Raw genomic sequence first — 26,827 nt, 5'->3', positions numbered from 1 at the left:
CTGCATGTCCCCTCTCCAGTAATGTGCATGTCTGTGATATTAACCCTGGGACAGAAAAGTAAGAAATCTATCAGAATCCTGGCTGAAATTCCTATTTCTCCTTGAAACCGAAAGAGCTTTCAAACGTGGCTTCCTGAGTTTTTCAGTTTGCTAGTGGGTGGGTCTGGAGTGGGCATCCCGTCTGCACATCTGGTAGAGGCACTTTCCAGATTTTCCTCATGACTCAGGATCAGTTTCTGACTGCTGGGCGGGGCAAAGCCTCCTGAAGTTGCTGCGAGGCACCTCCCCCTGTGAGCAGAGCTTGGTACAGCCCAAATAGTTTTCAGGTTAAGAAAGCCAGAATCTTTGTTCAGCCGCACTGACTGAACAGACTTTTCGTGGGGTTACCTGGCTAACAGCAGCAGCGGCAACGGCAGCAGCAGCAGCAGCAGCGGCGGCAGCAGCAGCAACCGCAGCAGGGCTCCTGGGATAACTCAGGTGAGTAGAGAGGGAATTCAGAAACTTACCCTGGAGTTTTATTTCCTGGATAACTTAGCGTCTAAGAAAGATGAAGAAACTTCAACTTTATAGTTAACCAAACTCTACAGCTATATTTTATGGCTTGTCTGGATCAAATATGTGCCTGTTAATAGCAGTTTGAGAACTTCAAAAATAATGGAATTTTTGGTTGGTTATTTTGAGGGGTGTGTGGGGTGATGATTGTGATTGTCTGGCAATGAAACTTTTCTGGGGATATCTGGTCAGTTTTGTGTGTGTGCACACACGCATGCATGTGTATGTGCTTGCCTTCTGCTACCCAAAATACCTGGTAAGTGAGGAAAAACCACAGGGGATGGTGTTGAGGGGGAGAAGTCTGGCTCCTTTCAGGGCCTCCTTCTAGCTTCTGCTGACCCACAACTGTGGGCAAATTATTGAAATGCAGGCAAAATCTTGGAGCCACACTGTATACAAAAGGCCCGTGAGCTCTGGTAGGAGGGTGAGCAGGCTGTGCACTGTTGCACAGGAGAAAGTGGTGGCCAAGTCTATCTTAACTCCCTGTCTGCACAGCCAGTGGTCTTCCTGCCCCGGTGACAGGTTGATCTTGGCTATCCCATTTTCCGCCTCTGGCCTGGCTTTGTTCCCTTCTGATTCCAGCTTTGGTTTAAACTTTGATTTGAAGATGGGGCTCCATCCTCCACCCCCAGGCCAACTACACTGTTCTAGGGTCTTCACTGGACCACTTGGTCAGAGCTGGCTTTGGGTGGGGGACGGGAAAAAGGAGCGGTGCATTGCAATAGAAACAATTGGTTCTGAGGATTTGGAACTGTAAGTTTGCTGAAAAGCACATAGAAAAACTCAACAAATTCTGCTGTCCTGACAATTACTTCTGGCTTCAGGATAAAGCATCCTGGTTTGTATTAATGGTGTATTGAAATTCAGCTAATGCCTCATTTGCTAATCTTTATTGTGAAAGTAAGAACACTTTACAGTCTGAAGTAATAAACAAAAAATTCTTTGTGGACTGCTAATTAACTCTTTTATTCCTCTGGAAGTTTGTGTGTGTGTGAGCATGCTTATGTGCATGTGTGTGCCTGAGTGTGTGTGAATACTTTGTATTCAAATAACGTTCTTTATTTGTCCTTAGACTCCCTAGCAGTCTAGGGAAAAAGTCTAAACACTTATATGGTCAGGAATAGGTTAAAAAGCAGGCTTTCCATATCCTTGGGAGTTTTCAGTTCCTAAATTAAAAGCAGAAAATGCCCCTTTGTGACCCTCAAACAGTGTTTCTTTGATTAGCCTTGATTTGAAATCATCTCACCTTCTGACAGCTTGCAATTCAAAAACAAAACTTCTAAGTGCATTCTTGTGAGAAGAGGATAAAATGAATTTTTAAAAGCAATGTCTTGCTTGACATATTGTGTCTGCCAGTTTGCCCTCCTCCCCACCTTACAACAAATTGTGGTTAAAAAAAAAGTTGAGAGGTACCAGTTTTAGTGTGGGCTCTGTCACTACGTAACCCTTTACCTTACAACAAAAGAAAGAAGTTGTACTAAGTGATTTCTAAGAGTCTTTCCAACATAACGTTCTATAAAATCAGAATTTGATTCTTGAAAGGCTGGAAAAGTAGACATATAGGATGGGCTTATTTGGACAAAAGAGCAAGTCAGCCAAAAAAGGAGGGGTGAAATAGGGAGGTGTAGAGAATGGTGGAGGGGCGATTTTATATTAATCTTCTAAATGTTGGTGCATGTCTTATTTAAAGCACATGATCAAATTTCATCAGTTTCCCCTAAAGACAAAAGAAATTTAACTTGCTAAAAACAAGTGCTTCCTAATACTACTGCCCTGCTTTAGCCTTATCTTTAACAATTAAAGAGTATGGTCACATACATAATTTCATTACATTCTCCCAATAACACTCTGAAGTAGACAGGACAGCTAACATATTCTCATTGTGCTATGGGGAAACTGAGGGACTGAGATGTTATGTATACTAAATGGTGATATTTTGGATTTGTTTCTGGACCTTGTAACCACCTGTGTTGTTTTTTATCATTTTGAATTGCTTTTTATTTTTCGATAGAATTATTGAACAATGGAATTAAAGAAAATTGTGTCCTCTTTTTTTTTTTCCTTTGAATGACTTTGAACAGACTCTTCTCTCTGGGCAGAGTAGGTACATCTTATATAAGGCAGTGGGCTGGATCAGAGGATCTCTGTGGTCCTTTTTCGACCCAGAATATCTAGTTAGAAGTTTGAATCTGAACAGCCATACATAAGTCCCGTGGTTAAATGCGTGCCCGTATATGTAAACTATGACTGCCTGTGTACATGTGAAAAAGCACTGTTCTCTGTATACCATGTGGATGTTGAATTTATATTACTTTTTCCTATCCAAATCCCTTTTCTCTCACCATATCACCCCCAGGTGTGGGGATAAGGGATGTGGATTGTGGGTAAAGTGGTGCCTACCTCATGCCAGGGCAGAATTGGGTCTTCAGTATTAAATTTGTCTGCAAACTTTTATTGATTTGATCTCGATTTTGGCTCCAAGTACAGAACAGGCAGGAAACTGAGGAAAAGGAGAAACTAGCCAGGAACAATGCCTTAGCCATGCCCTCTCTCCCTCTCTCCATTAAGTTCCCTCATGTTCTCTCCCACTCACCTAAATCCAAAGCAGCTTGTGAACTGCAGACAGGATGTATTTTATCAGATATTTTTAGAGCAAAATATGCTTTTTACTCTAAGGCTAATACACAGGTTAAGAAGCAAGAGATTCTGCTTTCACGACTTGCCTAACTTCCTCAAGCTTTCCAGTCCAGCGAGTAGAAAAAAAAATACCTCCCTCTTTAAACTGCAGCCTTGTATTCTACGTGGCAGTCTCCCTCAACTTCCCCTGGCATTTCTCAACTTTCTGCACTCTGGGCCCGCTTCTATCCTTTGCCTTGGCAGACACGGTTGTCCTCATATTCTTTCTCAAAGTGGTGGGTCTGAATTAAAATAATATTGCTTAAGACCATTACCTCAGTGCTAAGCCCCACACTCTGCCTCACCCAACCACTCGTACCACTAGCCCTCAGGCCACAGGGTCCCCCTTCTTAAATGTCCACAAATTGCCTTTGTTAGCTAGAGGCTCTCCATGGTTGATACTCAAATCCCTGGGTTTATACTCAAAGCCCTAATTTTTTTCTTGTCTACCGACTTTCCTAATATGTGATCTTTAATGTAAGGGCTCTCCCATCCCCATCACCATCGGGTGCAATAGAACAGAAAGGAGGGAGCATTCCCTTCTCTGCACTCATCCGTTCCAACAGAATAAGTTGTTTATGACAAACTCAACTTACAAATGTCTGGGTTTCCAAAAGTTTTCTGATGTTTAAATGATGAACTCTCTGATGTAAAGGGTTCAGATTCTCCCATGATCATCAAACCATGAAAATAAAGAACCTTTTCAATATCTACCATGGCAATAAATTCTAGGCAGAATGCCTCAAAGTTTGGTATCATGTTTGCTTTGGAGGATTTCCTCATTTGAACTAAAAAATCCTTTCTCTAAGAAGGTAGTGACCAAAAGAAGCAGTGTGGTGTGATGGAAAGCTGCACACCGAATCTGGCATTGCACAGAACCTGGGTTTGAGTTAATTCTGCCAGTTTCTAGCTACTGCTTCTCTAAACTGCCATTTCTGCAGATACAAAATGAAGGGCACAGATAATCTCATTAAGCATGACTGCTATGACGAGAACCCGAACTAAAATGTAAAATACACATTTCAAACAAGAAATTGCCATGCAAACGTTAATTCTCCACATAAGACATTTATCCGTTCAACAAACATTTTCTGAACAATATTTGTGTGCCCAGCTCAATGCTAGGCAATGAGAGGGCTTCAGTGTATATTTTACATTTATGGATCACTTTCTACTTATTCAAAACTACTTTTACACCAACCATCTCATTAGGTACACCCATGGTGTAAGAGGGGGCAGGGCAGATAATCTCATTTTCCTGATGAGAAAACTGAGGCACAACCAAATGGATCACAGTTCTGTTGCCTAGTCAGAAATAAGGGTCACTGTTTTTTTTTTTTTCTTTTTTTTTTTTGAGACAGAATCTCGCTCTGTCTCCCAGGCTGGAGTGCAATGGCACGATCTCGGCTCACTGCAACCTCCACATGAAGGTCACTTCTACTCCGCAAGTCCGAGAGGACTTGGGACTACAGTTGTACTGTAGTGGAAGGTCAGACTTATAGCCTGCTCTTCTTTATTTACTGTGTGTCTCCAGAACACAAGCACCCCAACCTAAAAGGTATTCTGTCAAGCTGTAAACTATCCATATAAGCTGTACATTCTGCCTCTGAGAGAGTCTACTGGGATCACACGGGCTTTAAAAAATCAAACCTGATTTTCCTTTCAATTTATGCTACTTCTGTCTGTACACAGGCCCTCTTTATAACAGGAATTCCTTTTGCAGGATCTTGCCTGCCTTGCCATTTGACCGAGTAGTAAGGAAGACCTTTGAAGGCAGAACAGGAAATACTCATTTATCCAGAATGTCCAGGACTAGGAGGTTCTGGCAAACTAAATATTCTAATTGCCCCAGGCTATTCCACATTTACAGTCCCCAGGCTCTGGCAATTCACCAAACCTTCTAGGGAAAACAAGAGGCGCAGTAGTGTTGGTTGTAAGTTTGAGCATACAAGAAAATTGGGATCCATTTGTGACAGCCTTCAAATAGGAGTCTGGGCAAACATTCAGGTTGGCTCTGATGCTGCATAACTAAAAATTATTATTGATACCATCCATGCTTTCAAATACAATGAAGTACACTTTAATATTTAAAACACGTGAGCAGACAAATCTGATGAAAAAAAGGACATCAGTGTTTTGCAGTGCCCCCACAGCTCTCAATTTTAAAAGCAATTGCCAATAAATAAGGCTATGAAAAAAAAATGTGGTTATTCTCAGCTTCTTGTTCCTTGGATTCAGAGAAAGGGTAAGTTTGTTGTACACACATTGCAAGTAACATTGTAATAACACTGCAAACATTTAAATTAAAAATTGTTATGGTTTTCAAATGGGGAAACTTCTTTACCAGTGAGGCATTTCAATGTGATACTGAAAGGACATAAAACGAACTAGTAGAGAGGTCTGATCAATATTTCACTTTTTATAAAATAGCGACTGCCCCACAGACATACCACACAGATACTCCTTAAAGTGCTAACGTATTCTCCTCATTTTTTTAGCAGACATTCTGAAACTTACTCAGGTTTATTTTTGTTTCAACCCTCCTGTGATTATAGAATATAGACAGTTATTTCTAAAATACATTTTGAAATAGTTGACACGATGTAAATTTCACAATCTCATTCTTATTTACTGTTGAATGCCAGGAGAGGATCATTAAAATCATTACAAATCTATCTTTGTGAATCAAGAAAAAGCGCTGAAAACCCTATTATCACCCCAAGGCTATTGAAAATCAAATTTGCCTTTCAAATTATCTTCCTAAAAACCAGTTGTTAAGAGCACTTGAGTGTGGGGCACTCTGATAGACATTGCTTGAAGAACCACTATATGAATTCTCTGTTTAGCCATGTGAGGTTTTTGTTTTTCCTCCCTTTTTTAAAGAAAAGGAAGCAAGGGTGTATTGCCGTGGGATAACAATCTATAGCCCACCAAATTAGAGTAACTGAATTTCAGAATCTGCCTTTTATCACTGGCAAAGGATTATACATTAGACTTTTAAGAAGAAAGACCATACAATCTATCTTTCCTTGGCTTTGGAGGCCATCTGCTGAGCCGTTTCTTGCAGTAGTCTGCCTGGCCAATAATAAAAAATGCAAAGTTCTCTAAATGACAAGACGGAAGAAATTGTGTAAAAAGACTTGCTGGAATGGAAAGAGGCTGCTTTTCCCCTCACGCACAAAGTGCGTGACTCTCCAGGGAACCAACTTATTCTGACTATAGTAAAATGATTTTTTCCCTTATCTTCAAGTTGTACTTTGCCTTGAACTACTTCCTGCTGGTGTAAATGGAAGACTTCTCTTTAAATTATAATGAATCACATTTAACTCACAATCTTCACTTTTATTATTGATTTTTTTCCCAATAAGATTAAGACCCATATTGCCCCATTTGACAGATAAAGAAACTGAGAGCCAAAATGGTTAGGTGCCCTACCCAAGGCCCCATACTAATTAGTTGCTGAGCGTGGAACCTTCTTTCTTTGAAAATGGTGACGTTTCCTTTAAATCCAAACTAGAAGTGCCTAGCTCTGGGAAGAAGTCGCTGGGATGACGGCTGTTTGTCTAATCTCAGGTAACCCTTAAAAGACCTGAGAAATTCTTCCTTCAAAAACAACAATTTTCCTCATTCTAGGCATAGTTCAACACTATGGGTCCTCCTCTGAAGCTCTTCAAAAACCAGAAATACCAGGAACTGAAGCAGGAATGCGTCAAAGACAGTAGACTTTTCTGTGATCCAACATTTCTGCCTGAGAATGATTCTCTTTTCTATAACCGACTGCTTCCTGGAAAGGTGGTGTGGAAACGTCCCCAGGTAACTCTCTATTTTACACGTTCTCTCTCCTTGACCTCCTTCATCATACCTCTACTTGATCCACTGTTTCACTTACAAGGTCTACTGTGTAGACCAATTTAGAAGTTAACTTTCTTTCTCTCTTTCTTACTCTTTCTTTCTTTCATTCGTTCTTTTTTTCTCTCTCTCTTTCTCTCTCTCTTTCTTTCTTTTTCTTTCTTTCTTCTTTCTCTCTTTCTTTCCTCTCTCTTCAGCTTTATTAAAATATAATTAACAAATAAACATTTTGTATGTTATGGTGTTCAATGTGATGTTTTGATATATGTATACATTGTGAAATAATTACCATAATCAAGTTAACGTATTCATCACCTCACATAAAGAAAACTTTATAATGAAAGTTCCGTGGATCTGCGCTCCTGGCTCTAGCTTGGAGTCCTGAATTTTAGTCAAATTTTGACAGATTTACTTAGAAAACACAACAAAGAAAGATATGCTGTACCTTTTTGAGATTAGCTATTTAACCTTAAGCAAATTAATCTAAGATCCAATCAAGGTGTTCTGTGTATCAATAGTTGTTTTATTTTTACTGGTGAGTAGTAATTTATGATATGGATATGCCAAAATTTGTTCATCTACTCACCTACTAAAGGGCATTGGAGTTGGTTCTAGTATTTTTTACTGTTACATATAAAGATGCTATGAATATTTCTGTACAAAAAAGAGAGAGAGATGCCATTCTTATTTTCTTTTGGAAGTTCATTTGAGTAAATATGGTAACTCAAAAAGCAGCTATGCTCTTGCCTCTTTACTGAGTTACCTATCATAACAATTTAAACGTAATTTTAGGCCAGTGAAGAGAAAAACTCCTTATACAGTGAGCATAAATGAGATGAATTTTAAAAGGAAAAGATGAATTTTTCATGGGGGCGAGAAGGGTTCTTTGCTGCTCTATGGACACTGTCACCTGTATCATCCCACAACTGGACAAGTGGGCTTCAAGTAGAATTGTAGGTCTTTCACCACCTATTAGTAGTAACTATTAATAGCTGTTGTGGTTCTCTGTGCATCATCTGTATGTTGTGTCTCTAAAGCAAGTTTCAGAATCCTTTCACTAGCCCTACATGAGCAGGAGCTCAATGTATAAAACAATAGGATGATGGAGTCTGGAGAATAAATTGCAACCTTGCTATATCTAAAGGGTAAAACTGGATAGAAGGATATTGTACCTAAGCTCCTTCTCAATGTAGGGGATGAGGTATATAGGCATTGTGAAATGCAAGTTCTTGGACCTTCATAATATCCTGAAGGCATTCAGGTCCTATTTAATGAGGTTCCTTTCTGTGTGCTATTATGGAACCATCTCAGGCATCATCTCAATGTTTGCTCCTTCAGGTAACCCTTTTACCAACTATCACTTTTAGTTGTAATTTCCACAGCTTAAATTCCTAAATGGAGTTATGCCAAGAGCTACTTCAGTTTATGCACGTTGCTACCATGTGGTGTCAAGATACACCGGTTACATCAAGACTTGTTTTCTACGCAACTCAAAGAACATCTCTTAGTTTTTGCCTATAAAGAATGACAACCATTGAAAGTATGAGACTGGGAGAAGCTCGCTCTGTCTGAAGGAAAATTACACTCCTCCTGCCTTTCTGTGTCTGCAGTTATTGACATTCCAGCGGATCACTTAGCTGGCCTGCAAGAAAAATCTAGGAAATGAGCAGAATTCACTAACCAATACTTTGGTATGCAGACAGGCTTTTTTTTTTTTTTTATTTTGCAAAAATACATAGAGAAAATAGAGATACATTTTCTGGGATCCACTCTTATGAATGGATGGTGATAAATGAGGGGCATGCCTCTTTTCTGATGCTTGGATATGAAGGAAAAGATGTCAATACGGCAAAAGTAGCTAAAAACGAAGCAGGAAATTAAGAGAGGTGTACTAGGTAGGTGTCTTTCTGAAATAGGACAGACTTGAACATATTTATAGGCTAAGAAGTAGATGGTAAAGAAGAACAGGTTGAAGACACAGAAGAGAAAAGGGATGATAGGTAGGGGTGAGGTGGAGGAGGTGGGAGGGAATCCGGTGGGCAGCAAAATTGCAAGCCAACATGAAGCCATTCCCCAGATGTGCACCAAGCAGACAGTGTTTCCTGTACTGGCTGTCTTTAGACACATCCTTCCCCCTCTGTCTTGGCTCAGCCCATTGTCCTTTGCCTTCATCCTCCAAATTCTGTGGATTGAATCCTAGATGGATTAGCAGGGAAGGAAAAAGTCTTAACAACCATTGCATTTTGCCTCTAAAGCAAACAATACCCCTTCTAAAGTGAGCGAAAATCAGAGAGAGAGGCTGAACAGTGGGGATGAGTAGGAAAAAGAATCAACAGTCACGACATGCCTACTATGGGCCAGATACTGTGTTTGAGGTACATTATTTTATTTCACCCTTATTTACCAAGGCTTAGCAAAGTAGGCATGTTAAAAGTTACTTTGATGCAATTCTGTTTTCCAAGTTTAAAAAATACCAGCAGATACATGCCCATTATATATCTTTATATAGAAAGAAACTGTGTCTTTAAGAGAAGGTAAGTATTTGCTCAGGGTCAGACTGCTAACAAGCTAGGATTTTCATCCGGGTTTGACTGCAAAGCCTGCATGAGTTTTCACTCTATCCTGCTGTCATATCAGGGAGATAGAGTTAGTTGTTTTGTGTCTCCTGTTTTTACCAAAATAAGTAGCTTCCCTCCAGTCAGTTCTCACATTCTTCTTCATTGTGTTGATGCCACACTTTCATTAATTGTTCCACACTCTCCTGTTTGAGAGCATGTTGTTTGCTTAGTCTTATTAAGCCCAAAGGGAGGGTCACTAGAGAAATATTTACTGAACACCTACTCTATGCCAGCCTTGGTGCAAGACACAGACATGGCCTGTGGTGAGGCACTCCCATTCTAGTTGGGGAGATGGATATTGAGCTATCAAAGAGTTAAAAAAGAAATGAATGTTGGATGTATGAAATGCTATTTTCAGGCGCATGGACAGTAAATCATGTAGAATTTTTGAAGAAGGGGAGTTTACCATAGATTGGAATGGTCGGGGAAGGGGCCTCTTGTGGGGAGTAGGAGAAAAAAACAAGGTTCTGGACCACCATCTGAGCCTCCTCGAAAAGCTGTGGATTCCTTCCCAGCCAGAGTGGAGGCCAAGCCTGTGGTCAAGAACCACGTCAAAGTTCTCTGGCCTCCCATCAGGAAAGCTGAGAGACGGAGCTGGGCCTCTCTGAATTGGCTCAGGAAGACCAGATGAGTCGTTGGCCTCCCCCGCCTCATTGGCAAGGTTGAGATCCTGGTTTGCAGTGAAATTTACAGACATCTTGTCCTTTGGCATGCCATGTAGCTGCACACTTAACTGGGGTTCTTTTCTGAAGTCTCCAAAATGGAAGCAACACGATTAACCTCATATTTTCTGTCTTTTTCCTTTCTCGTGTTGAAGGCTTTTGACTTCATAATCCTCTATGCCTGCAAACACCACTGATAGTTTAACAGACTGACTCCAGTCAAGCTCCGCCCCTTTCTAGCCTGGGCCACCCTCCTATTCTCGGGCAGGATTGAGTTCCCCTCCTCCCACTTGCCACTTCCTTGCTGTGTTTTAAAGAGCCTCGTCAGATGGCAGGAATTCTGAGTGTTTTGCAATTGTTCAATGCCATATCATCTGCCCATGCCCTCCAGAGGAAAGTTCTTAATTTATCCAGCTGTCCATTGGCCTCAGCTGTTTTCCTAGCTTTCTGAGTACACAGGTATATTGCCTGAGACCATGTGCTCCAGGACTTTTCTATCCTCCTGGAGCTCAACATATATAGTCTTCATAAATTATAAGATCTAACTTATACTGAGCTACAGTGCGATCATAAGACTGCCGGTTGGATTTTTAGGCTGAAATCTGCCTGCCAAATTCCCACAGAAAATCTCTTCTCCAGCTCCCTCCAGCCACTCTCCCCTCCTACCCACCTCTGGCTTTTTTCCTTACTGACTCATATCTACCTACAATAGTGTCTTAAAATCAGACACATCTAATCCCTGACTAAAAAGGAGTAAAGCCTCATGGGAATTTGCACTGTCAACTGTGGAGGAAAAAAGGACTCCTGCACAAGATCTGTCAGCTCTCTTGTCAAGTTTTAAGTTCAACATTGCTACCATTGCTGTTGCCTAGTCTCCCCTTCAAGAATACATTCCCCTGGGGCCATTTTACTACATTGTCTGGTTGAGAGTGGGAGGGTGATGAGGCTCTGGATTAAAATTATGGTAGTAGAAATGGAAGGGAAAGGCAGATGAGGGGAGACATTAAAAGCAGAATATACAGGCTTGGGTGATAGATGGCATGTGAGGGAACTGTAAAAAAAAGAAACACTTTTCCCTCTGTGCTAATAGAAATTTCCAATCACCAGCTGAATGCAATATCTCAGTATAGTAGTTTTGGCCTAGTCTGTTCAAGAATTTCCTTTTCTTCCCAGAGACTATATCACTCCATGTGAGTAGTCCTAAGTGTTTTCCACTGTTTACACAATTGAAGAGAGTTGAATAGGCCCATAGTCTTTCTCTCCAACTGTCCTATTTATTTTAAATTATGCATTAACAAACTTTAACAGCTTTCTCGAAGTGCAATTTATATATTGTGAAACTCACCTGTTTTAAGTGTACAAAGCAATGATTTTTAATAAATTTAAAGTTGTGCAAACATTACCACAACCCAGTTGTAGAAGAGTTGCATCACTTCAATAAGATCCCTTGTGCACATTTGAAAGAAGTAATCCCTCCACCCTACCCCCACTCCCTGCTGCAGCCAACCACTAATGTACTTTTGGTTTCTATCCAGAACTGCCTATTCTGTACATTTCACTTAAAATGGAATCATGAAAGTAACTGGCTTCTTTTTCTTAGCATAATGTTTTCAAGAGTCACCCACGTTGTAACATGTATCAGTTTATTCCATCTTATTGCTGAACAGTATTCCATTGCATAGATATACAAATTGTTCCCCAAAAAGCAGTTTGGGATCTATGCCTTGAGTCTCCCAGCAGAATTCTGAAGGTTAAGTGAGAAAATGATTACATAGTGATTGGTGGCCTAATTTGGAGGTGGAAGTTGGGCCTAAGATCCTATTCTATTCTCCATATTGAGTTTTCCTTGGAAGGGTTAGGAAGGAAGAGAATATTTTACTGATAACCAAATCTTCATGCAGAATTGAAACTCCGCATTAGGAAAAGTGGACTCCTTGAGAGGCTAGTGCAACATTGGTCCTCGAGCCTAAGTCCACCTATAAATGCTCCATTTGGGGGATGGTTCAATTTTCTAAGTAAGATAACAGCTACTTGGACTAGCTCACAAAACCCTCCGTTCCTGAGTAGCAGTTGTGTGCAAATTAGCCCCTGAGCCTTCTGGGACTATTCAGACCCTGGACTTATTCATAATGTACCTACCACAGGGCTGGCCTCACTTGTAGGTGTCCACACTCGTACCCCCTCATTACTGCTAGATTGCACGTAGCACTTGGTCAAAAGTGTTTCCACTCTTCTGGCTGCTGGTTTTCTGGGCAGCTTTTCATTTTACTGTGGTTCCTGCGGTTTACCCTGGACCTCCATGTTTATTGTCAGTAAATTTCACCTGTGTAAAAAAAAAATGCTGAATTTGGATGTGGTAGGTGCAAAGGGAGTCACATAGAGTGCCTTGTGCAGGGCTACAGGACTTGTAACTGTTTGCCCCCTCCCGCTCAGAGGTCTCTGGGAAGGAGGATGAAGTAAGGACAATGAGAAGTCCCTTAAGACTAAGCTAAGAGAACATACTTCCTAGAGAAGCTGCTTTGCTTAATGGAAGGTTTTGGCTCAGAGGCGGGGTCATGTGGGGACCATTTCAGCTTTACTCTTGGTACTAACTTCCTAGTTGTGTGTTTCTTCCTAAGAAATCATTTTGCCGTGACAAACAGCTCAGTTCAAGGATCACTTCAACTGTGCCAACACAGCTGGGAACCATTAAGGGCTCAGCATCCCTCCTCGCTCCTAAGCCACCCAAATATTGTGAATATGTGTGCTGTGACCTCTCCTCCAACCCCATTCCTACCTCTCCAGCATGGCTCAAGCTGAAATGTCCCATCTGCACTCTGCATCTCAGCTTTGAGTTACAGAAAAGTTTCTCAAGTCTTACATCCTTAACCCCAACAGGAAGATACCCGTGTGTCCAAAACTAGGGAAGAAGTCAACAACCAGTCATTTTGTTGTTTTCAAATTTGTCACCAAATAGTCTGTTTGGCTGCTGGATTTGCATTGGCTTATTACCATTTACCCTTTTTAAATCCTTGGCTACTTTCTAGTCTTTTAATGCCTCACTTCCTTAAAGAGACAGAAGATATGGCTTAATAAAGGATTTGTTTCCCAGGTTTCATATCACGATGTTTACATAGAGTAAGAGATTGATTCATATTTAGTGAATTTAAATGAGCAGACTAACACCTATTAGTGATCTTTATCCTGGAACCAAAAGCTAAGAGGTAAGTAAGTTTTCCAAGAGAGTGAAGAGTGTTTAGGTAGGTTTTAAGCAGAGGCATAAAACATTGGGATGAATGACTGAAAGAGGTGGTAGCATCTCTGTCCCTGAGGAGTTGCACAATATCATCCTTTATGTGATGGCTATTGTTGAGCCTAAAGGCACAGGGATGGATGACTGAGGTCTTGAGTTTTATTCTCTAGCCATATGTGGTTCTGAAAAATAAAAAAACTTTAGGCCTAGGTCTCCTGCTGACTAGCTAGATGATCAGAGTAGCAAGTTATTGCCCCTCTCTGAGCTTGCTTCCTCATGTGAAAAATAAGCTTTACTAGATAGTCTCCAAAATTCATTCCAGTTTTGACATTCTATGACTGTTAACTTGTCATGTTTTAAATCTATTGTTAAATAGCCATCATGTATGAAGAGGGGTAAAGCATACCTGGAGAATGGACCAGTTTATAAGAGGAAATGGAACATGGTGTGGGGGGCGGGGAGGTCCCAAACTTACATTCTCTCATGAATTTGACACAGCTTTTAATATATATATATTATATGTACATACATATATATACATAGACACACACATATAATATATAATAATCATATCCATCTTGGGTCTACAAGAGAATAATTACACCATTCCTCAATTTGAATTCTGTTTATATGTCTTTTTGCTCACTTATGTGACCCTTTATGTCTTCAATAGAAGTTGACATGCCAAACGTGTTGGCTAAGCCTAGATACCTATTGTGAAATGAAAATGTTATGGAAATTCAAGACACCATAGTGTATCTCCAACCACTAACAACTCTACATAAAACTAGCAAATAATTTGTCTTACTAGTCTAAAAGCACACTTTTTCATATATCAGTGTTCACTTTATTGTTTTTCCATGTTAGGAAACTATGATATGTATTATCTAGGTCAAAGAAATTATTTTATACTTTGACATCTTGCTCCAAATAAAATGAAAACACCTGACCTGGGGAGGAAAAACTGTGCTTAGTTTCATTTTAGAAAAGGCAAAAAACAATGAGAAGAAAAAGAACATCAGGGTTTGACTCACCCAACATACCTGCTCTATGTTCAACAAGTGAAAACAAATGCAGTTTGCAACTCATAAAAAATATTTTTTAAGATAGAAAATTCTCCTAAAACAAAAAGTAGTTGTGAGCTACCAGGCATGCATCTAAAAAAAAAAGACCTGAGAATCCAAAGCTGACAACCCATCTAGCCATCTCCTTTTGGCAGAGGGATGCCCAATTAATCTCCAACTTGGACTTGTCTTTGCCCAGAATGCCTGCCTATTTCTTTCCAGAGTTATTTTGGTTTTTAAAGAATATATGGAATGTTTCATTCTGTAGACCAGACCCTTCATCAAGGAGAATTATGGCCATTAAAAAAAGAGATTTGAGGACCAGAAAAATATAGCTGCCTCTAATACTTTTTAAAAGGATATATGTCTAGATTCCATTTGAGATAAGGATTTATTTCTTCTGCGTAAGCAGAATGTCAAGGTACCGGCCAATGGCCTCCTCGTGAAGCTTTCTCGATCTAGTCAAGAATGCATTGGTATTTCCTGCCTTTGAACTCTGCAAATGCTGGTACTCTGAGTCACCCAATTATGTCTTCAACTATGCAGTGTCATGTATGCCACAATGCCTTTGCCCATGCCTTTCTCTCTACCTGTTATGCCACTCTACCCCTCTCTTGTCCAACTGCCTAATTCTAGTCAACTCCAGTGTTAACACCACTGTGAATCCTATTCTGACTATGATCAGGAGAATTATGCGGATTCTTCCTTTAGACATGAATTATGCTTTGAAAATGACTCTACTGTGCCCTATCACTTTGTGTTATAATTGTATTACTCCCAGGGGAAAGGCACAGTTAATATGTTGGGGGGAAGATACATGCATACATTCCAAACAAATACTGCCCCCACTCTGCCCAGATTCCCTCAGGACCTTCACTGGGAAAGAGGGCCGGTTGAAGTGTTCCTGTGAGTGGTTTATTACCACTTGCTATTAATGCTGCTGTCATCTATATTCATCCAAAAATGTAGAAAAATCTGGTTGCTATGGAGACCACTGTTGCTTTTGCTTTATGTTAGAAAAGGGCTTTCTATAAGGTCTCCTAACTGATTTCCCTAGAGAAGGAGAAGAATTAATGTTAACCTTCATTAGACTTTGTCTCTTTAATACAACCTCCCTTCCAAACACAGGTGCTTCAGAAAATCTCATCCTGGCAAAATAGGATCAGAATGTAACGTACTAATTCCTAGTTATTTTTTTTTTTTGAAAGGTCACTGCTGTGGTGAAAACTCTCCCAAACCCCAATGATAGCTATGTCTAAGAGCCCTCACCACCGCATGGCACCCAATCTCGTCACACCCCCTCCTTTCATTTCTCCTGCCACTTCCAAACATGGGGCAAGATGATCAACTGTTTTTTGGTTTTCCTTATAATCCCCTCAGCCTTCCCTTCAACCCACTTATGGAAAGCCTACTCATTTTTCAACTCTAACCTTATCTTCTCTATGAAGGCTGTCCTGCCTAGTTCAGCTCACAGTGACTCTTGCGAAACTCTTCCCAGACTCTCATATAACCAATTATTGTATTCATAGGACATCTGTGATGACCCCCGTCTGATTGTGGGCAACATTAGCAACCACCAGCTGACCCAAGGGAGACTGGGGCACAAGCCAATGGTTTCTGCATTTTCCTGTTTGGCTGTTCAGGAGTCTCATTGGACAAAGGTATTATCCCTCCTGTGGGACTTCATTCAGTTTCCACTTTCTTGTCTTCTTTAATAACTTTAGGAAAAAATCAGCTCATAACTTTCTTAGATTGTTGTATTTCTTGAAAGCAGAGATATTAACTAGGTGACTTCCCTCCATTTCATTATAAGAAGTTTTCATTATAAGAAGTTTTGCAAACACAGAAAAGTTGAAAGAATTTTATAGTGAACATTCATATACCCACCTAGATTCTACCATTAACGTTTTACTCTACTTGCTTTGTCATATATGCTCATTGAAATCTTTGGTTATCATTTGCCGTGCATTGACTCAGTATCTCTGCATATTACATTATCTGTACCTACTGGGATATAAAGTCAGTAGAAACCAGGGAGTCACTAATACATATTAATAACAGAAAAGGTGAGAAAGACAGAAGTAGGACTTTGAAAAGGTTCTAATAAATTATTAATAGTACAAAAATTCCTTTAGCATTCAGGTAGAGTTCAAGGCAATGAAGTATTAACTTGACTTGGGACAAAGTTAAAACATTTTCCTCAAAAAAATAATTTTAGAATATTAATGTGTAGCTGTTATATAAAAAAATTCCTAAACATGATTTTATTCAAAATGCAAATTAAATCCATATTCAATAGAATTGATATAAAATCTCTAGAATGGATATTTAAAAAACAAACTACAATGGGCCTTGATTTTGATTGGTTTTGCTTTTTAGAATGCCTTGCATTTTAAACATGCAATCATGAATATGTTTATGTATTCCGCTTCTTAACATCTAGTTTATAGATTATTTGTGGAAAGCATTTAACCACTGACTGGTTGTCCCAGCCACACTGTGTTCTCCTGTGTGCATTTAGACAGGCGTGGTGATATCATCCTCAGCCAAACTGATCTGAGGAAGCAGAAGTTGTGGGTAAAATGCTATACCTAGGATTTTCCAATCCAGACTCAAACCAGGTGTATGTGGCTTGCTTCCTGTTGTCATGTGGATTTGCCAGGAGTAAATTTTCATCTCAGTTTCTGGATGTGGTCTGGTGAATAACACTTGATTAAATGTTCTTGCATTTCCAGACAATTCCTAACCATAAGGAACAGGAGTGGGACCCTCAAAAAACAGATAAATATGCTGGGATATTTCGCTTTCGTTTCTGGCATTTTGGAGAATGGACTGAAGTGGTGATTGATGACTTGTTGCCCACCATTAATGGAGATCTGGTCTTCTCTTTTTCCACCTCCATGAATGAGTTTTGGAATGCTCTGCTGGAAAAAGCTTATGCAAAGTAAGGAGGGGATTGACTAGTCTGCTGTCAGGGTACATGAGGAAAGGAAAGCCGCATTTGACTTTGGGAGCTCATTCTCTCCAAGCCCAACCCTGGAGTTTAAGTTGGGTAAGATGTCAGTCAGAACTAAGGCATTGTTTTGCACTTGGGCCTGGCTGTCAGAAATCTTAAATGAGAGAGAAATCAGAGGTTCTTGTCTCCATTTAAACTCTTACCTGCTCCCAGGTATCCTTTCCTGCTGCTATCTGCAGATCACATGGCATTATCACTTCTTTTTTTCTTTATCTAATATCTCCCCATAGAAAGAAGTTTTTGCATAGACTGTCCCTGATCAACATAGCCTAAGCCTAGAAATTTCTGAATATAATTTCAAAAAATATCTCATTTCATACCTAGAGAAAAGCCATCTGGTAAAGTCTAGGCAGGGAATGTTCTGATTCTTTAGAGTATTATGTTCTTGACCTGGAAAAACAATTTTACAAAGATAACCTTGCATACTTGTCCTCAGGCTGCTAGGCTGTTATGAGGCCCTGGATGGTTTGACCATCACTGATATTATTGTGGACTTCACGGGCACATTGGCTGAAACTGTTGACATGCAGAAAGGAAGATACACTGAGCTTGTTGAAGAGAAGTACAAGCTATTCGGAGAACTGTACAAAACATTTACCAAAGGCGGTCTGATCTGCTGTTCCATTGAGGTTTGTACTTATGAAAAACAACCACTGTATACTCATTCCTGGCAGAAGAGACTACAAAATTTAGTAGGGAAATTCGCCCTTAACCCAAAGACCCATGAAAAACTATTAATGGTACTTGGAAAGCTAAGATACACATTTTGTCCTGGTGTAGAAGTTGAGGTGTTTTAATTTTTTATCCTTTTGTACCAGTCATTCGACGTGGAACCAATGCAGCATCCAGGCTGGTGTCAGTAGCCTCTGCTAAATTATTCCTCCTGTCTCTGCTTCTAGATCTTGAGGTTATGGCTGCTTGTTCAATAAATGAATCTGCCCCATCAAATTTTGTCAGTTCATATTAATGTACTACAGTGGATAGTCTGAATCTGACTTGTTTGAGTTGTTATATTATATTCTTTATTTCTACTGCTTTTGTTTCAAGTTGGGTGTCAGGATGAAATTTCCATCTGTGTGAGAACTAGCTTCAATCCTACTGGGTTAAGCCAATTAATGAAGAAGGGGGATCAGGACTGGGTCTCCCAGTTTCTGTGCCTTTATATATCTTTCTTTGCTCTCAGTCTCCCAATCAGGAGGAGCAAGAAGTTGAAACTGATTGGGGGCTGCTGAAGGGCCATACCTACACCATGACTGATATTCGCAAAATTCGTCTTGGAGAGAGACTTGTGGAAGTCTTCAGTGCTGAGAAGCTGTATATGATTCGCCTGAGAAACCCCTTGGGAAGACAGGAATGGAGTGGCCCCTGGAGTGAAATGTGAGTTGCATTCCACTTTCACAGCTACATCTCCAAAGCCCTGTAGTTCTCCCAGATCCATCCCTCCAGACTGCTAGTGTGCTCTCAGTGCTCAGTGACATCTGTGGGCTCTTGTCAGGCATGGGGTCTGTGACCCAGCCACAGATGAAATAAAGCAGGACTGATTCTCATGCATTCTGTTTCTCTGGCATCCTGCTTACTACAAGAAGTCAATGGCAAACATAATGGTTTATCTTTTTTTTTTCTTTCTTTCTTTCTATTTGCTTTCAGTTCTGAAGAGTGGCAGCAACTGACTGCAGGAGATCGCAAAAACCTGGGGCTTGTTATGTCTGATGATGGAGAGTTTTGGTGAGGAGCGGTTTCTGCACTAAGGGAATTGGGGCTTCCACATGGAACTACAGTGTTAAGTATTAAATACCATCTTTATCTTTTTCCTGTGCTCCTTCCATTCAGGATGAGCTTGGAGGACTTTTGCCGCAACTTTCACAAACTGAATGTCTGCCGCAATGTGAACAACCCTATTTTTGGCCGAAAGGAGCTGGAATCGGTGTTGGGATGCTGGACTGTGGATGATGATCCCCTGATGAACCGCTCAGGAGGCTGCTATAACAACCGTGATACCTTCCTGCAGAATCCCCAGGTTTGAGTCAATTACTTTATTTGCCTCAAAGTTATCCAGTCAATAGGAACTCAGATCTTGCTTTGGTCATCTCTGGAGTATTTCTTTAGCATCAAGTCTTCCATTTGCAGTTATCGTGTAATATTCATTAACCAGGATCCCTAGGGATTGTCTCAGGTGCTTGTAAACTACAGCAGACTATGCCTTTTTGCAGAGACAGACTTTGGCAGCATTATCAAATCTGAATCACCTCCTCTGGCTGCCTCTCTTCTGGCCATATCGCCTGGTATGGCTCTTTGACAATCCCTGCTTCCTTGTGATGGTCCCACATTGGAGAGAGAAGATCTGCTTTGAGATGTTCTCTCAATTCTTCCTCATTTCGCTTTACTGCCCAGCTGTTCTCTGGGGTGCACATTTACTATATTCTTCCTCTTTCTAATGCAGATGACTCTTTTGAACCCCATTATTATGCCTCCATTTTATCATCTAGATCCAGGTCATTTTTCCCAGGATTTGAATCATTGCCCTGTCAATGACTCCATCCCATCCATCTCCCATTACAGTGCTATTCCAGGTGACACAGCAGGGTCAAGTCCAGAGTAAAAACCCCAAACATCTAAAGCCTGAATCTATAATAACCTGGATGGTTTCATCTCAAAATGTGCTGATGAGCTAACTCATAGAAAACAAGAATTCTGCCTATATTGCTGCCTCACTGGACATGGGTGTGTCTTGTCTTTCCATGGATCTCATTGGTCAGGCATTTAGGAGAATACCGAGACTAGTGGGCTGATTCACCTAACTCATACTGCTCTTCCACCCTTTCCATTTTAATTGTTCCTAAAGAAAAGAAATCTCCTATCTCCCCTGCCACACACCACCTCACCCCCATTTACAGCTCTGGAAATGTTTCAAGTATTAGGCATATATACTAAGCTGGGAAAATGGCTTCACTCTATATGTATGTACAGGATTGAACTTAGGGGCCTTAGTTCTGAATCTGTTTTTTCTTCTTTCCTTCCTCCCTTCCTTCCTTCCTTCCTTCCTTCCTTCCTTCCTTCTTTCCGTCATTTTAGAGATGGGATCTCACTTTGTTGCCCAGACTGGAGTGCAGTGGCAGGATCACAGTTCACTGCACCCTTGAATTCCTGGGATCAAGGGATCCTTCTGCCTTAGCCTCCCGAATAGCTGTTTCATGTTTCCTTCTAAAGGGAGAGAGGAATGGAGACAGAGACAGAGAGGAAAATCTGATGCCTTTTAGTTTTGTCTCCTAATAGCACCGTGATTCCCCAGATGATGTTTGGAAAGTCTGACACAGGCTTGTAGCTTCCTTAAAGTGGCAGTAGCAAAACATCAATTCTCCAAGGAAGTGGATCCAGCTCTTCCACAGGCCATAAGTCTGGATGGCAATAGGAGGCTAGCCCAGGGTGATGCTGTAGTGTCAGGTTGAGTCAAATGAAAACCCTTTCTGTCTTTATGGATTCCAGACTTTTTCTATAAATGGCATTTAAATACGAAGGGATAATAACAACAACAATAATAATAATACAATAATTTACCAATAACTTATTAGAACAAAGCATATTCTCTTTGGCGTCAAAGGCTAAGAATAAAGTTGTCCCTCAACACATGCTGAATGACATAGAAAGAAGCAAATGTTAATGGTATACACTTAGCAAGTCAATGAATTATCCAAGACCTTGTTGTCTGATCAATATCAAAGCCCAGAAAATAACTCAAGGCTCTGCTTCCCAATGACAAGCTTTCTTCCCTGAAATTTAAGCTGGCTCATCTGAAATGGGAATTCTAACTCACCTCTTTGGTGGCCTCTTTCCCTTAGTACATCTTCACCGTGCCTGAGGATGGGCACAAGGTTATTATGTCACTGCAGCAGAAGGACCTGCGCACTTACCGCCGAATGGGAAGACCTGACAATTACATCATTGGCTTTGAGCTCTTCAAGGTAAAAATTTGGAGCAGAGAGAATGGAGGCAAACAAAGTAAAAATTAAGATGATTTAGGGGTAGGGGAAGAATGAAAGGCCTAGGGATAAAGGAAATGGAGGATACAAAAACCACGATTTGAGTGGAATTGAATATTTTACCCTATTTCATTTCCAGGTGGAGATGAACCGCAAATTCCGCCTCCACCACCTCTACATCCAGGAGCGTGCTGGGACTTCCACCTATATTGACACTCGCACAGTATTTCTGAGCAAGTACCTGAAGAAGGGCAACTATGTGCTTGTCCCAACCATGTTCCAGCATGGTCGCACCAGCGAGTTTCTCCTGAGAATCTTCTCTGAAGTGCCTGTCCAGCTCAGGTTCAGTTTCCTTCGCAAGCCCTCAAACCCCTGTTCTTTGCTTTACCTCCAATCCTGAACCCCTTCACCCATCTCCCCTCTTCAGATGTTCGATGGGACAACTTGTTTAAATCAGACTTGATTCACTGAAATCATGGTGGTAAAAATATTTCTCAAAGAGAGGTTGGGGGAAATTCCCCAGTGAAGGTCTGAACTTTAGAGCTCTGAGCTACCCTTAAAGAGGAACAGGCCTATAGTCTAAGTTCTTCCACATCAAATTTTGTCTTCTGTTTTCTGGCTGATACCCTCTTTTCTTAAGCAGATGGCACTCCTCCCTGCTCTTCTATTATGTTCTGAGTGCTGGGTCACCAAAGCCACCTTTTTGTCCCAGCCCTGCCTACTTTGATCTTTATCTCCTGGCCCTTAAAGAAAGGAGAAAGGAAAGCATGCTCAAAATATATATAAGCCATATCTGAGGAAGAATGGGCTAAGTCATACAATGTTTCATGCTTTTCAGCAATGATGTCTGCTTTGGTGGACTTACTTCATCAAAGGATGTTTATCATATGATGAAAATATTTTATTTTTGATGTTCTAGGGAACTGACTCTGGACATGCCCAAAATGTCCTGCTGGAACTTGGCTCGTGGCTACCCGAAAGTAGTTACTCAGATCACTGTTCATAGTGCTGAGGACCTGGAGAAGAAGTATGCCAATGAAAGTAAGAATGGCAGGAATGTCTGGGAAAGCAAAATTCAGTTGCATTTATAGCACATAAGTTAGAAAATATGATCACAAATTATTTTCTCCAGCAATATTTTCAGTCTAGAGAAGTTGGGAATGGATGGCAATCATGGCAGAGGATGGGATGTCAACTTCAGGCAAGGCCTACAATAGATTCATTTTCATATTCCTATACAAAATATGGAAAAGGAAAGGGAAGTGGGAATAAAAGTGTTGAATCTCAGTCATTCCGGTGCTCAGGTGCTATGCTGAAAGTCCCAGGACTGGCTTACTGAGATACCTTCTTGTCTATCTAGAAAAGGAACTTTAATTGCTGTGTTAAAAACATGTCACTTTGTTCCAGCTGTAAACCCATATTTGGTCATCAAATGTGGAAAGGAGGAAGTCCGTTCTCCTGTCCAGAAGAATACAGTTCATGCCATTTTTGACACCCAGGCCATTTTCTACAGAAGGACCACTGACATTCCTATTATAGTACAGGTAAGAGTGTGTACAGGGGTCCCCAGAAAGGCTCATACTCTGTACCAAATACTAGATGATCCCAAGTACCTTATGTATGTTTAGGATGCAGAACAAGAATTATCATATTTTTTGGTTTGTTTTATACTCAAAAACTCTTCTCACCAAGCATGGACACTGACTTCCTTATTACCATCCATCCTAAATCTCCTCTCTTCCATTTATTTAATTGTGGGCAAAAGTCCACATGCTCACCAGTACACATGTTAACACACGTATCATAAAATCCCATGGAGGGAAGCATATGCCAGTTCAGAGGACCCTCAACATGGCTAGGTCAGGATGAATCACTGCAGTCTGGCAGTTTTTCTGACTTAATACGCCTGACCAGCAGCCTTTAGGTAACCATCCCACAGGTCAAGAACAAACCGGAGATTCCGTTTTCTGGCTTTTCACCTATATTCTTTGAGATATCCTTCCCTCAGCTGATGGGCTTTCAGGAACGGATAGAATGGTCTCTTGGTTTTAAAACAAATCTTTTGAAGCTCAGCATTAGATCTGAATGTCACTGGGCAAAGGTTAATCTCACTGAGGGCTGCTCATCTTCACTCCCTTCATTTGTCTTTCCAGGTCTGGAACAGCCGAAAATTCTGTGATCAGTTCTTGGGGCAGGTTACTCTGGATGCTGACCCCAGCGACTGCCGTGATCTGAAGTCTCTGTACCTGCGTAAGAAGGGTGGTCCAACTGCAAAAGTCAAGCAAGGCCACATCAGTTTCAAGGTTATTTCCAGCGATGATCTCACTGAGCTCTAAATCTCCAATCCCAGAGAATCCTGACAAAGCTTGCCACCCTTTTATTTTCTGTCAGGTGCCAGGTCTTAGTTAAGATTCACAATCTTTAGAAAGAATGAGATTCACAATAATTAACTTTCCTCTCTTCTGATAAATTCCCCATACTTCCCAATCCAAGTAGCATCAGTAGCAACATAACCTATATACCTCCAGCAGCTGGACATGGGGAGGCGACAGTCCTATCTAGACATCATACACCTTTGCCAAGAAAGGATCTCTGAGGCTTCCGGGGGTGAGATTCAAGCAGGACAATAACAAGAGGCTGAACACCCTACAGATGTCTGTGATGTTTTCAGTTGTTTGATATATCTCCCCTGTAGGGCATGTTGAGGAAGGAGGAGGGCTGATCAAGGCCAAGCTGGTCTAGCCTGACATCCTATCTCCTGACTGAACACTATAGACTTCCCAGCAGCATTTCACCCAGCAGCCAGAGCCGGCTTTAAGTCCCCAACCCTTACAGCCACCACTGCCACCACCACCAACCACGACCACCACCACCACCACCACCACTCACCACCATCACCACCTCCGGAAAGTGTAGTCCTGCCCTCAACCAAGTCAGCCCCCACAGTAAATTTTACCTTCATGTTGAGAAAGCTTCCTAGGTGCTTAATCAAGAGCTGGAGTTCAATGAGTCCTAGACAGTGAGAAGGGCCTGAGCTTCAGCTCAATGGAAGCCAGCTGTGTGCCACAAGAAGGAAAAGTGGAAGAAGCTGCAGTGGGAGACAAAGCCTCGGTCCCCCACCCATCTACACACACCTACACTCACACACGCGCACATGGGCGCGCACGAACTACCGTTTAGGCAGTCAGTGGGCAAGAGGAAAGATAAGTAAGTACCATACACACCTAAAAGATGAGAGAATTCATCCAGACATAGTACAGCCAGTTTGGGGCCCCTGACTGCAATGTGAAACCTCTCGCTGCTGCTAGGTTTACAAACAAGCCCATTGTCCTGTGCCTCCTAATATCATTTGTACTGAAGACTCCATCTGGGGACTTGAGACTTTGGTCCCAGCCCAGACTCCTCAGACTTTTCTCTCAGTTGGGATGCTTCACTCGCTGGGGGTGTTTGTTTGCCCTCTCATTTTTCAGTACTTCTACAGAATTTTCTCTAGAGTCAGTCACTATGAAATATTCTTCCCTCTATCTTAACCTATCAACGTTCTGCCCTTCCTTCAAAGCCCAGTATAAATGCCACCTCCTCCATGAAGCCTTCCCTAATTCCACCCCAAACCCCCACCTTCAACAATATTTCAACGCTTCTGCAATGATGAAAAAGAAACATAGTTGTAGTACTTAGCCTAGTCCAGCAAGCATTCATTTTTAGCTCGCTCATTTTTTACCATGTTTTCCAGTCTGTTTAACTTCTGCAGTGCCTTCACTACACTGCCTTACATAAACCAAATCACAATAAAGTTCATATTCAATACATTGACCAGTCTTGACTTGAATTGATGGCATGGGATGGATGGCAAGAGTGAACATCTGTTAAGACTTGTTTCAAAGCCACTGGAGGTAGGGGCTGGAGTACTTCACGAAATCTGAGCTCAGGTAAAAGTGTGATGGATTCAAAGGCCCTGGCTACACTCTGATGGTACAGTTCTTTGCATGCTGGGGTAGTTGGAAGAATGAAGAGGGGCCTTTATTTCATATTTAGCAGCTGGGTGCTATTCGGAGTTACTTGAGTTTGAAACTCCTATTTGGGATTGGACTCGAGGCCATAGGTACAGCAGCCAAATCTTTCAAGGGCAGATCTCTCAACAAGACAAAATACCAACTACCCTTTCCCAGCATCTTCCTTAGAGCCAAAGGGATGTGTGAAGACTTCACTCATTTGCTTATACAAACTGCCATCTGCCCATCTTAGGGTGGGTAAAGGGGAAAATTCTTATTTTTCTTTCTGCCATGAAAAAGTGCCTGACCAGGGGAGGGATCTCCAAAGGGATAGCTCAGGACAACAGTTCTCAAGTCCAGCCCTCACTGTCTGTCCCTATAACATTAACCCAGAACACACTAGAGATTTACATATTGTAGATTTTTATTAGACATGAAATATCCCTTGCAGATAATGCAGTCGTTCCATATGGTCACCAGATGGCACTATGATATTACAATTAAGCACAAAGACGCTACTGCGTTTTTTTCCCCCAAGGATGAGAATTTTTCCCCAGACGAAAAAGGGTAGAATGCCCTCTCTCATCACTCCTATTCAACATAGAATTGGAAGTTCTGGCCGGGGCAATTAGGCAAGAGAAAGAAATAAAGGGTATTCAAATAGGAAGAGAGGATGTCAAATTGTCTCTGTTTGCAGATGACATGATTGTATATTTAGAAAACCCCATCCCCTCAGCCCAAAATCTGCTGAAGCTGAGAAGAAACTTCAGCAAAGTCTCAGGATACAAAATCAGTGTGCAAAAATCACAAGCACTCCTATACACCAATTACAGACAAGCAAAGAGCCAAATAATGAGCAAACTCCCATTCATAATTGCTAGAAAGAGAATAAAATACCCAGGAATATAACTTACAAGGGATGTGAAGGACCTCTTTAAGGAGAACTACAAACCACTGCTCAATGAAAGAAGAGAGGACACAAACAAATGGCAAATAAATCCATGCTCATGGATAAGAAGAATCAACGTTGTGAAAATGGCCATACTGCCCAAAGTAATTTATAGATTCAATGCTATTCCATCAAGCTACCATCAACTTTCTTCACATAATTAGAGAAAAACTACTTTAAATTTCATACGAAACCAAAAAAGAGCCCGCATTGCCAAGACAATCCTAAGCAAAAGGAACA

At 41.1% G+C, this 26,827-nt stretch overlaps 1 protein-coding gene across 1 annotated transcript; it reads left to right on the top strand.

Annotated features, from left to right (window-relative positions):
* Positions 1 to 355: 355 nt before the first annotated feature.
* CAPN6 (calpain 6) lies at positions 356 to 25,455 on the top strand. The gene is made up of 13 exons (XM_045383390.3): positions 356 to 477; positions 6,862 to 7,041; positions 16,183 to 16,314; positions 17,389 to 17,597; positions 18,106 to 18,298; positions 18,853 to 19,046; positions 19,317 to 19,394; positions 19,500 to 19,686; positions 21,506 to 21,628; positions 21,786 to 21,988; positions 22,566 to 22,687; positions 23,054 to 23,190; positions 23,800 to 25,455. The coding sequence occupies exons 2-13, from the start codon at positions 6,877 to 6,879 to the stop codon at positions 23,980 to 23,982; spliced, it is 1,926 nt and encodes a 641-aa protein (XP_045239325.1). The 5' UTR covers positions 356 to 477; positions 6,862 to 6,876; the 3' UTR covers positions 23,983 to 25,455.
* Positions 25,456 to 26,827: the final 1,372 nt, after the last annotated feature.

This window comes from Macaca fascicularis, chromosome X (assembly GCF_037993035.2).
Source record: "Macaca fascicularis isolate 582-1 chromosome X, T2T-MFA8v1.1".
Taxonomy (NCBI): Eukaryota; Metazoa; Chordata; class Mammalia; order Primates; family Cercopithecidae; genus Macaca; species Macaca fascicularis.
The sequence above is the reverse complement of the archived record's forward strand: the minus strand, read 5'-3'. Positions and strand labels throughout refer to the sequence as shown.

Bases quoted from the DNA above. Each gene is read 5' to 3' on its own strand.
- CAPN6 (XM_045383390.3), top strand. From the start codon at position 6,877: ATGGGTCCTCCTCTGAAGCTCTTCAAAAACCAGAAATACCAGGAACTG. The intron at 18,299-18,852 runs GTTTGTACTTAT...CTTTGCTCTCAG, and splicing joins TGATCTGCTGTTCCATTGAG to TCTCCCAATCAGGAGGAGCA. The intron at 19,047-19,316 runs GTGAGTTGCATT...ATTTGCTTTCAG, and splicing joins AGTGGCCCCTGGAGTGAAAT to TTCTGAAGAGTGGCAGCAAC.